At 60.2% G+C, this 11396-nt stretch overlaps 1 protein-coding gene across 1 annotated transcript; it reads left to right on the forward strand.

The window, feature by feature from the left end:
* Positions 1-320: 320 nt before the first annotated feature.
* GDF6 (growth differentiation factor 6) lies at positions 321-11162 on the forward strand. Its single transcript, XM_064703580.1, has 2 exons — positions 321-667; positions 10205-11162. The coding sequence occupies exons 1-2, from the start codon at positions 331-333 to the stop codon at positions 11059-11061; spliced, it is 1194 nt and encodes a 397-aa protein (XP_064559650.1). The 5' UTR covers positions 321-330; the 3' UTR covers positions 11062-11162.
* Positions 11163-11396: the final 234 nt, after the last annotated feature.

Here is an 11396-nt window from a genome sequence, read left to right on the forward strand (position 1 = left end):
GCAGCAGGACGCGCGGCATCTCTCTCCGGCCCTCGCCCGCTTCCCGCGTGGAGAGCCCAGCGGGGAGGGAGCACGGGGACCCCCGAGCGCCCGACCAGGGTGTCCCGCCCCGGCCGGACCGCCCCGCGGGGCGGGCTGGGTGCCCGCACAGGGCGGTGCGCGGCGGGGCGGTACCCGCGGGGCGGGGCGGGCGGCTGCGGGCCGAGCCCGCCCGGGTGCAGTCGCCGCTCCGCGCCGCGCCGCCGCGCAGTCCCCGCGCCGCTCCGTGGGCCGCCGGAGCCGCACGTCGGGCCGCCCTCCTCTTCCTCCCTACCGCCGCCGCCTCTCGCTATGAATGCGCGCCGGGCCCTGCTCTCCGCCGCCTTGCTCGCCAGCCTCCTCTGGGATTTACCTTGCTGCCTCCCGGCTTCCCTCCCTGCCTCCTCGGAGCTCGCCGCCTCCTCCAAAGGTGGTCGCAGCCGCAGAGTGCCGCGGTCCCCACGGGAAAACCGCCCGCGGCAAGGGGGACACGCCGTGGACCGGGCGCTCCCACGGGCGGAACCCCACGAGTACATGCTGTCTCTGTTCAGGACTTACTCTATCGCGGAGAAACTGGGCATCAACGCCAGCTTTTTTCAGTCGTCCAAATCCGCCAACACCATCACTAGTTTTGTAGACAGGGGACGAGGTAAGTTCTGCCCCCCCCCGCCCCTCCCGGTCCCCCCGGGGCTGCGGGTGCCCCTTCCCGCTGCGCTCCTCGTACCGGGGTCGGTACGAGGCTGCCGTCCGGCGGAGCCTGGTGCTGGGGAGGTGGGAGCGAGCTGCAGCGGTCCCCGGTGCTGTTCCCCGCCCCGGTATCGCAGGCAAGTGCAGATCTCTCGGTGAATTCGGAGTCGCGGTGTTTTATTTTAGAGCAAACGGCCCCGCTGCACTAAACCCGAGCCGAGGCAGCCCTAAGTGCCGCGTGCGAGAAACACGAGTGTTCCTCCCCGAATCGTCATGGGGTGGTAGAAAACACGCCCCAGCTTTGCAGGTGGAATTTGGGTGTAAATTCAACCTTGAAAAAAAAATTAGATATCGCTCTTCTGATTTCTTTCCACCCGCCGGATAAAGGGTGGCTCTTACCGTCGCGGCTGCACGGCGAAAAGAAAGTTTAAACTGACCGAAAGCAAACATCTTCTGCCTGAGGCTGCTCTCGCCTCGGGTTGCGTTATCGGGGTTACTTGGGAGAGCCCCAGGCCCTTCCGAGAGCGCAGGGACGGGGACCCTCCGGCTCCACTTGCGGGGGGCAGCGCGCGGCCCAGGTACCGCCCGGTACCGGGACTCAGCGAGGGGCGGCCGGACTTGACGTCTGCCCGGGGCCGCATCCTTTGAGCTGTGTGCGGGGTTGCTCCTCACGCACCCCCGGGCCGGGATCGGCAGCGGAGCCCGCTACCCCGGGCCGCAGATCTTCCCGGGCAGCATCGGTGCCGCGGGGCTCCCGGGCCCCCTCCGCGACCTGCAGCCCCGGCCGGGGCCCTTCTGGGCTTTTCTCTCGTCGTCGTATCGCTCGGACCCGGGGCAGCGAGTGCACATTTCTCGTCGATCCAGAGTAAAATTTCCCTTCCATAAAAACGCTCCCCTGCCCTTTTCATTCCCTCCCCCTTTTTTCGTTACCCTGGTTGTGAGCCATTAAGAACAGACTAATTAACAGGTTCTTAATGAAGGTTGCTCTTTCGTTCCTCCCCCTCTCCCACACATGAAAACCCTCCCCTCCGTCCGCGCCTCCTCGGGCACTGGTGTACCTGCCAGGGGCTGGCAGCGCCGGGAGCCGGGGCAGCTCGCCGCCCTCCCGCCGTGTCCCAGCCGTTTTAGGGCAAAACACAGAGCCGGGAAAATCACACGGCTCCCTGGAGCTGCAGAAGCCGATCGCCCCAAACCAAATCGAACCGAACCCAAACCGAGCCCCTTCGCCGCCTCCCCGAGCCGGAAGCTTCTCCCCGCCCACGGCACCCGAGGCTCGGCCCCTTGCCCCATTGCTGCCCCGGGCTCGGGGAGCTCTTTCCGCGGCGGGGCTCGGCGGGCTCTTCGCCTCCCGCCTCGGCTCGGGAGGACGCGGGGGAGCGCCCACAGTATGTGACCCCCGCGGTCGGAAGCCCGTAGACGTTTTCGAGGGGAAAGGGGACAAGGAGTTTTGCTCTTCGCCTTAGCCTTATTGGGGTTGTTTTCTTTGTCGCTGTTAAAAGCGGGGGTGGGGGAAGAGGACCCGCTTTCTAGAAACACGGTTTCGAAAATTCAGCCGTCAGAAGGGAGCTGGACCGCTCCCCCTGACGGAGAGGAAACGGGGTGCTGATCCTGCGAGCTGCAGGAAATGGAGCCGCGCTCGATATCATCTTATTCTTGATAACCAGAAGAAAGACAGTTAATTTAACAAATTTAGCTCATCTCTCTGCATGTGAGATTCTACTCCGGGGGAAGTGATTTGCTAACAGAAGTCCTGGTTTGATTAAGGAAAAGCCTCACTTTTCCCCATTGATTTTGATTTGATGTGTCACAGGCTGTGACCTTCTGCTGGACCTTCTGAGGGTTGCTTAGCATCAAGCCACTGATTGGAGTATTTCAACTCAGTGATCTAATTGAGTGTTCATGTCATAACATATCAAATATTGTCTAGTCTCCCATAATGAAGTGGACCAGCCGATGGCACATCACCAAAAAACTTCAAGAGAGCTTCCGTTCCTCTGAAGTGGTAGCTATTTTACTGCCCACCTCCCCGTGGGCTCCTAGCCCAGTTAATTGGCGAACTGGAGTTGTGCTGATGATGAACAGTCTTTGCTCAGAGAAAGCGGGGAAGGGGGGGGCAGATTTTCTGTCACTTCATTTGCAGACAGTATAGCCGCCCAAATTGACCCATTTAGATGGGCCGCTCTTTACCTAAGCGGCATCTCCGGATCGGGGATATGGCGGTGGCCGTCCCACCTGCCCACGCCATCCTGCATGGCAGCATTTCGGGGGGACAGCAGCCCGCAGAGGAGCGCGAAGCAACTTTTAGCCCTGCCGAGAAGCACCCCTCCCGTGCGAGGCGGCTGCTGTGCCTGCGGGGCCGCCCGGCGCTGGGCTCTGACCCGCAGCAGCCCCGGCCCGCCCGTCCCAGCGCCCGCCGAGGCTGCGGGGCAGAGCGCTTCGGCGCAGACACCGGCAGCCGCTTCCCGTTGCTTCGCTTCTTCCCTTCCCGCTTGAACCTAATAAGATCATTTTCAGGGTAGCGCGCGAGGGAGTGAAGACTCACTACTGCTTAATACGTATATAATTTTTTCTCCCGTCGGTAGAAAGAGAGGAGAAAGGGGGGAAAGGGTTTGCGATTCCTCTTCTCCACCCCCTACCGCCCCCCACTCGCTCCCCCTTGTTACGGTCGCAAGATCAGACAGGACCGAGCTGAATGTAGGAAAATTACTGTTGGCACATGAAGTAACTCATTAAAACGCAGATGGTGCTCTCACTGGCCTCAGGACCCCCAGCATTGGAGCTCCACAGTAAGGCAGGACAATTAGGAGCTGCAAGGACTCCACCAGGCAGGGGAGGAAAAAAAAAAAGAGAGCGGGAGGGAGCTGGAGAAGGGAGTTAAAAACAAGCAATCCCACAGCTAGCAAGAAACGCGGCATGACTAGGAACAAATAGAAAACAAAAAAGAAATAGCTGGAGTGCGAAGGAGCACGATTTTCGAAAGGATCTCCGTGGGAAGGGGTTGCCACGAGTGCCGGCTGCTGCGAGTGCCCCTCGCCTCACCCTTTTGTGTCTGCAGAGCCCGCAGCACCGGCACCAAGGCAGGGCTCCCGCATACGAAATGCTGCGGTCCGTGCCTAAGGGACGGGGACATCGAAATAGGTCAAGATCGTCTCCTTTTTCCCTCCCCGTTTTCTTTATGCGCTTTCGCGTTCCAGTTGGAAGGCAGCTGATTCGGATGGGCAGGGATCCGAACATCGTTATTTTGCTCTTGCCATGAGGGTTGTGAGGGTGGTGAATAGACGGCTAGGACGAAAGGGGGATCCCGTGTGCAGAAACTGAAAATGGCCCGGCTGTGCATGTGGCAGAAGAAAAGAATGTAAATCTCACTTGAAGTTCATCTAGTACAACATATTTATGCAAAACAGCGGGTTTCTGGGTGGACCGAAAGCTGCAATGTAGTGTAATCTGTGCAGCGCCTTTGCCCAAGCAGTGTTGTCGTTGGCAGAAGGAAAATGAAATATAAACAGGGAAGTATTTTAATGGGAAAGGAGGGAATTCACAACTGTTAATTATTTGGTGACCTTGTATTCGATTTGTTTGAGCCCCTTATAAAAACACTAATGCAGACCAGACGGCCGGAGCGCGGCAGCGAGCTGCCGCTCCTCATCCCCGCCGTGCACCCAGGAAAGGAGCGAGAGGTCCGGCCCAGCCCGGCCCAGCCCGGTTCGGCTCGGCTCGGCCCGGCCCGGCCCTGCGGGGCCTCCGCGCGCGCGGAGCCGTTGCCGCGGGGGCGGGCGGGGCTCGGCGGCGGCTCCGCGCTGCCGGTGCCGGGAGCTGTTTCGGGGGTCGGTGTTTTACCCCCGAGCTGCGGGAGCTGCGGGAGCCAGCGGGGCCGGGGCGCGGGCGGAGCGGAGCGCAGCGTCCCCTCGGCGGCTGCGGCTCTCGCCGCTTCCCAGTGAAAACAGGGGCTGTCGGCGGGGGGAGTATTTTTCAGTTCATCTTTCGTTTGTTTGTTGCCCCTGGAGGAGACGCGGGGCTCGCGCACGGGAGGGCGGTCCGGGAAGCGGCGCCGGGAGCTCCGCAGATCCGGCGGCCCGGCGGGGCGGTGCGCTGCCGCGGAGGACGAGTAATTAACGCATATCAAACTATTCCGGTGGCTCATTTCCGACCTGGTCCTGATTTTTTTCGTTATTATAATTTTTTTTATTTAATCCAGAAATCCTCCTGCAGGGCTTGCTAAGAGGTTGAATTTTTTTTTTTTTTGAGGGGGGGACACGTGGGGGACGGAGGTCCGAGGTCTCCGCCTCGGAGCTGTGGAGTTTCCGCCGCCCGCGGGGAGATGCTGTGCCGCAGCTGGGCTGGCCCCAGCCGACAGCCGAGTGGCCCGTGGGCAGAAAATCCGGCGCAGGCCAGGGCCACTCGGTGCTGGGCACGGCAGGGGGGCGCCTCGCCCTCCTCATTTACCTCCTCCCTTCACAGTAGAAAAAAAAACCCAAACCGTCGATCGGAGAAAACCCTCCCTTCCTTGCGATTTCAGGACAGGCTGAAACTGAGAGTAGGAGTCCTCTCGTGCCTGAAGCCTGATTTATGAGCGAAAGGGGATGTTTCAGTCTTTGCTAGTTATGGCCAGATCTGTATGTTCTGCTGCTGTATCTTAGCGCTTCCACATTTATCGCTCAGTAATATTTTCGCTTCATTTCTTAGCTCCAAGCGCTGGGAATATTCGGGCCGATTTTCTCAATACGAATAATTTCGGAGGAATTATTTCTCCTCCGTCGAAGTATTTCGGGTAGCGTAAGCACCGCAAATGGGGAAAGGGAAAGATATTGGGTTAAGGTCTGTTACAGCAGTAGAAACCCCGCAAGGAAGCTCCCGTGCGCCTCGGCGCATCTCCTGGGACGATGCCGACAGCCGAGGGCCCGGAGCCTTGCGGGAGTGTCCCGCGGGTGTTGCAGCGATCCCTCTATGCCCGAGGGCCGAGAGTCGCTCGTGGCGAGCGGGAGAGTGGGGCAAGGGCAGGCAGCCTTGCCGGAGCAGGTACGGTACAGCGGTGATCAAAGGTACATCACAGCCAGGTGCCTCCCCGCTCCGAGGGGAGAAAAAAAAAAAAAGGAAAAGAAAAGAAAAAGAAACAGCCCTCCAACAACTACTTAGTGTTTTTTGGCAGGATTGGGAATTCGTCGGAGGAAGGTGTGGTCTTTCTCGGTTACTCGATAGCGAAGCGAACGATACATTTAAATCTAATCACTCGGTGTAATAAAAAACCGCGGCGAGGCAGGCGCTGGGAGACGTGGAATTGAAACCCGGAGAAATACCACACATGGAGAGTCAGTCCCTTGTTTCCACAGCTTGGGTAATGCTCCGAAAGAAATACCTGTCAGCCTTGCGACTCCGCAGACAACGTGTGGGCAGACCTTCGCAATTAGGGACAATATATGTTTTAATTTCCAGATTATTGTTGTGCGAGTGTCTGCAAAGTGTCTTTAACTGAAAATGTGCTTTTGGTTTGCGAGTTTAAATATGGCTTGAAAGAGAATTTGGGAATGGGAAAATTCTTCTTGAATGTGGTTTGGGTATAATTTGCAGTGATGTAAAGTTAAGATCTGAGCCCTGATGAATTGGCTGAGAGCCCAGTACCTGATCTGCCATGAAAAGGGAAACTTTGTGTAGCCTTCGTTAACCCCCGTCTCTCCTCAAAGCCCAGACTGCGGCGAGAAAGCGACCCGGGAAACGGGAGAGGCTTCACACAGGGAATTGAGGGAAACGTCCCAACCCAGTCATTCATTCAGCTTCGGAGATGCTGAAACCGCAGCCACCGCACGGCGAAGGAAAGCGTGGGGGAAGGCGGCGGGACCCGGGGCAGCCCCCGGCCCGGCCCGGCCCGGCCCGGCTCGGCTCGGCTCGGCACGCCCGCGGGAGCACCGGGCACGCCGCTGCCCGAGTGCCTCGCGAGGGGCAGAACGGAGCAGGGCTTCTCTCTCTCATCCGCCACTGACACATTCTTAAATTTCAGATAGACCTACTCCCTCCTTCTGTCCCTCCTTCCTGATCCTAATATTTTATTTTCGCCCGAATAAAAAAAAGAGAATAAACTACCGAGAGTGAAATAGAACAAATACTCACGGCTGAGCTAACATTCATCTACATTAACGCTACAAATATAAACACACCTCCCCGGTGCATTTTCTGCCATGTGGCTTTCCCCAGCCCAGCTGGGATGACTTTGCTGCTCGCACCAAGTATTTCGGTAACGGGAATATCTGTAAGGACAGCTTCAGCTGGCCTGAGAAAAAGACAGATCGCGAGCTGGCTGTTAGAAATCCCAGGTTTTACCCCATTCGCTCCTTGAGTTTAAAGGAAAACTGAAGAGGAAAAGCCCCTATCCGTTGTGCACTGCTTCCGGGGAGAGAGAGGGACAGTCAGGGTGTCCCCGCGCCGTCTCTGCTGCCGCTCTTTGTGTGCTGGGACGGCAGCAGCTTCGCTGGAACAAAGGGTCCCCAACCTAGACCCGTCTCTCCCCGTTTTGTGGAGGTTCCGGAGGTCCCGCTTTCCCTCCCCGCCCTCCATTGCTTTTCCCACCCTCTCGACTGCTCTGGGAGCGAGCCAGTACTGGTTTAGGATTATGTATTCATCTGGAATTATTAGGTTACAAGAGTGAATAAATAGCGTTTATCTGATCGGATTCAAAGCTGCTTATTTGAAACAACCGGCAGCCCTGCCCCTTTCCCTGCCCTCCCGAGAGAGGCACGGGAGCCGGCAGCTGCCTGAGCCAGCGCGACTTTTCCAGCACAGTTTCGGTGCTGCTGAAATCCGTCTCAGACCTGCTTGACCGGGGGCACATTTCTCTGCAAACCGGCCGTGTTGCCAGCGTGCCATCCCACCGAACAACCTGGACCAGCCCTGCAACGCCCCAAACCCTCGCCAAACTGGAATCTCAAAAGATGCTGCTTGGGCAGCATCCCTGAGCGAGCCTTTTGGCACCCACAGTGCCGGAGCTGGTTTCCTCCCGCACCGCCGGGTGACAAAGGTCTGCAAACCCTTTAGAGCCCGTTTTCAGCAGCGGGGACATGTGGGGAATTCAGCCTCCCGCTGCTTCCCTCCCGTCTAAGCGGCATGCCTGGATGTTACCCCCGAATGGGATTATTTCCTGCGCAGCGACAGGCCACCTGCGTGACGGTTCCTCGGGAAGAGGAGAGGCGCTGTCACCTTCCTGTCCCCTCCTCCCTCGGGAAAGGGCTGCCCCTTCCCTGAAAGCTAAGACTGCCGGGCAGTCCTGCCTTGCTCCTGCACCGCGCCGGAGATATATATGCGGGACCGTGGTGCTGGTCAAGAACAGGACAAGGAGGAGTGTATGTGGGGCTGTCTGCTCCGGAGGGACAGCAGCACTCTCCGCACCCCCACCCCATGGCGACTGGGAGTGTCAAAGAGAGCGAGCATCTCTCTCCGAAACCAAGCGTGACACCCCCCTCTCCATCCCCTAAGCAACGAGAGCGATTAAAAGGGAATCCGTGCCCAGGCCCGGCTCTGCCCACATCCCGATGCTGGGGATAACCGCAGAGGAAGATGCTGATCTAGTTTCCTCGACGGTCGCTGGAACCCGTGAACGAAGGTCTGATGCATTTCGGCAGAGCCAGGAGATCGGTCTGCACCCTGTCAGGTGCCCGAGTATCTCATAGATGTTGGAAAAAAAACCCCAAAAAACCAAACAACCAAAACCCAAACCGAAACAAAACCACCAAGACGACGAGAAAGAGAAGAAGGAGGAGGACCTGCGCTTTCTTACCCGAGGGCTCATCCGCTTTTCTCTGAAACTCCCAGGACCCCCTTGAAGGAGGAGGCAATGATACCAGAGATCTCCTGAGCTGTTGGACCCTCCTCCTCCAACCACGTGCACCTCAGCCCACGGCCCGTGCCTGTGAAGGGCAGAACTACCCCCACGATCCCCCAGAACCCACAGGAGACTCATGGACCGAATCCTGGTCTGTACTTGCAGCGCTGATGAAATTGTCCAGCACCTCTAGGCAGCTCCCGATGGGTTTCACTTCTATTTTCACAGCTCAATAAAGCAGCTGTTGTCGTCACCTGGACTGTGACGACATTTTTCGGGCTCTGCTCGTGGTTTTTTTCAGTCTCCTCCCGCACTCCCTGAGCGAGATGCACGACCAGGCTGCCTCTCGCCCCTCGCTGGGAAGGAAAAGCCCCTCCGCAAGGAAACAGACAAGCCTGAGGTGGGAGACGGATGCAAGGATGCGAAAGGCCTGGGTTCCAATTTTCCTGATGCCCGAAAGGCCTGACGGATTCCGCATCGCTCCCGCCGGTGCGCAGCCCCGGAGAGGCGGGGAAGCTCCGGCTCGGGAACTCCCTCTCCTTGCTGACTCCTCGTGCCCCGGTGCCGGGCGAGGCGGGGCCCGCGGCCGTGTCCCGGGACCGGGCAGGTGTGCGGGGCCCGGCCCCGCAGCCCGGGGTGCCGCCTGGGTGCGCGGGGCGGTCCGGGCGGGCGGCGGGGCCCCCACGGCGGCTCCTGGGGCAAGGAGGACGCGCTCGGCAGGCAGCCAGGCTCCGCAGGGGGATCCCCTGGCCCGGCTGCGGGGCAGGTCTTTTTCTCAGCAATTCCCGCTGTCCCTGTGCACTCCACGCTCCATCTCCCTGCTGACGTCCAGGGGAACACGCGGGGACGCAGGGCGACTGTGGAGTGTGCTAATCCGCGCTGATTAACTGCACGTTAATCCGCATTGATTTTTTACATCGCCGTGTCGCGTCTGAAGGTTTTGGTTTGCATAAATCATCCCCTTGTCTCTCCTGCCCTGCAGGAGGTTCTCAGAGACCTGTCAGGTAGAGCCGAGGTTGTGAAACATACTGATTAGGGATCGCAATGACCTTTGATATCGATAAATAACAGGCGGGTGTATATTTCTTTAGTCTCTGTTTCTACCCCTGGGGCGGGCTGATTTTGAAAAAGCGGCGAGGGGCTGCTGAACAGAGGCTCCAGTGACACTTTTACTATAGAAATCTACACAAGCTTTACTAGCTTCTGGGGAAACACAGGGGCTTTGGGAATTTTTGTATTTGCTGGGTTGTAAACATTTTATTGGAAAGCAGCTCAAGGGAATCTGGTTTGCTTTCTGCGCTGCACTTTGTACACCGATGTGTCAAAAAAGAAGTCCAGGTTTTTCTCAGAGGAGCACGTGTATATGGGGCTGATAGGCAGAGGATGTGCGTGGGGCAGGGTCTGCCTCTAGTGCTGGAGAGCCGTCTCCTGTCTGGTGCGGGTTCTTCCATACTGCCTTTCCTTTCCATATTATTCCCTTTCCTTTCCATATTTTTCCCTTCTCCTTCTTTCTCGTCTCCCCGCCCTCTCCCGGTCAGGGTCCCGCTGGGGGTGGGTGGGGGGTGAGGCAGGCAGGCAGGCAGGAGCGGCCCCGGCCGGGCACGCCGGCGGTGCTCCCTCCCTCTCCCGCCTCAGAGACCTCTCGGCAGATCCCTCTGAGCGCAACTGACTGTAATTATTTTTATCTCGCAGACGATCTCTCGCCCGCTCCCTTGAGGCGGCAGCAGTATGTGTTTGATGTGTCGACCCTCTCGGAGACGGAGGAGCTCGTGGGGGCCGAGCTGCGGCTGTTCCGCCGGGCCCCGCGGGGCCGCCCGCCGCCCACCGCCCCGCTGCACGTGCAGCTCTCCGTCTGCCTCTCGCCGCGACCGCTGGACTCCCGCGCCCTGGACCCGGCCCCGTCGGCCGGCTGGGAGGTGTTCGACGTGCGGCAGGGCCTGCGGGAGCAGCGGCCCCGGAAGCGGCTGTGCCTGGAGCTGCGGGCCTCGGCGGAGAGCGGCCCGCGCCGCTGGCTCGACCTGCGGGGCCTGGGCTTCGCGCGCCGGCCGCGGCCGCCTCAGGAGCGCGCGCTGCTGGTGGTCTTCACCCGCGCGCGGCGGCGGAGCCTCCTCGGGGAGCTGCGCGCCGAGCTGGGCGCGGCCCCGCCGCCCGCCGCCCGCCGCCCGCCGGCCCGGCGCCAGCGCCGCACCGCCTTCGCCAGCCGCCACGGCAAGCGGCACGGCAAGAAGGCCCGGCTGCGCTGCAGCAAGAAGCCGCTGCACGTCAACTTCAAGGAGCTGGGCTGGGACGACTGGATCATCGCCCCGCTGGAATACGAGGCCCACCACTGCGAGGGCGTCTGCGACTTCCCGCTGCGCTCCCACCTGGAGCCCACAAACCACGCCATCATCCAGACCCTCATGAACTCCATGGACCCCGGCTCCACGCCGCCCAGCTGCTGCGTCCCCACCAAGCTGACTCCCATCAGCATCCTCTACATCGACGCGGGCAACAACGTGGTGTACAAGCAGTACGAGGACATGGTGGTGGAGTCCTGCGGCTGCAGGTAGCGGGCGGGACGCCCCTCGGCGGCGGCCGGGTCTGCGTCTGGCGGAGGTGCGGCGGCAGCGGCGAGCGGGGCCCCCGTGCCGCGGCCGGCCGAGCAGAGGGCACGGAGGAGAGCACGGAGTAGGGCGGCCCGGCGCCGGGGCTCCGCCGCGCTGCCCGCGGTGGCCCCGGGGGCTACGGCAGCGTCGGCCCGCGGCTGCCGGCGGGGAAGGGCGAGCGGGCCAGGCAGGCGGAGAGGCCCCCGCCCGGTCCCTTCCCCGCTCCCCTCTCCTCCCCCGGGGTTTATCTGGCGATCTATCCTCCTCCCTCCAAAGGTGAAGGCAATTTACCAAGTACA

The sequence above is a fragment of the Zonotrichia leucophrys genome, chromosome 2 (assembly GCF_028769735.1).
Source record: "Zonotrichia leucophrys gambelii isolate GWCS_2022_RI chromosome 2, RI_Zleu_2.0, whole genome shotgun sequence".
Lineage (NCBI taxonomy): Eukaryota > Metazoa > Chordata > Aves > Passeriformes > Passerellidae > Zonotrichia > Zonotrichia leucophrys.

Bases quoted from the DNA above. Each gene is read 5' to 3' on its own strand.
- GDF6 (XM_064703580.1), top strand. From the start codon at position 331: ATGAATGCGCGCCGGGCCCTGCTCTCCGCCGCCTTGCTCGCCAGCCTC. The intron at 668-10,204 runs GTAAGTTCTGCC...TTTATCTCGCAG, and splicing joins TTTTGTAGACAGGGGACGAG to ACGATCTCTCGCCCGCTCCC.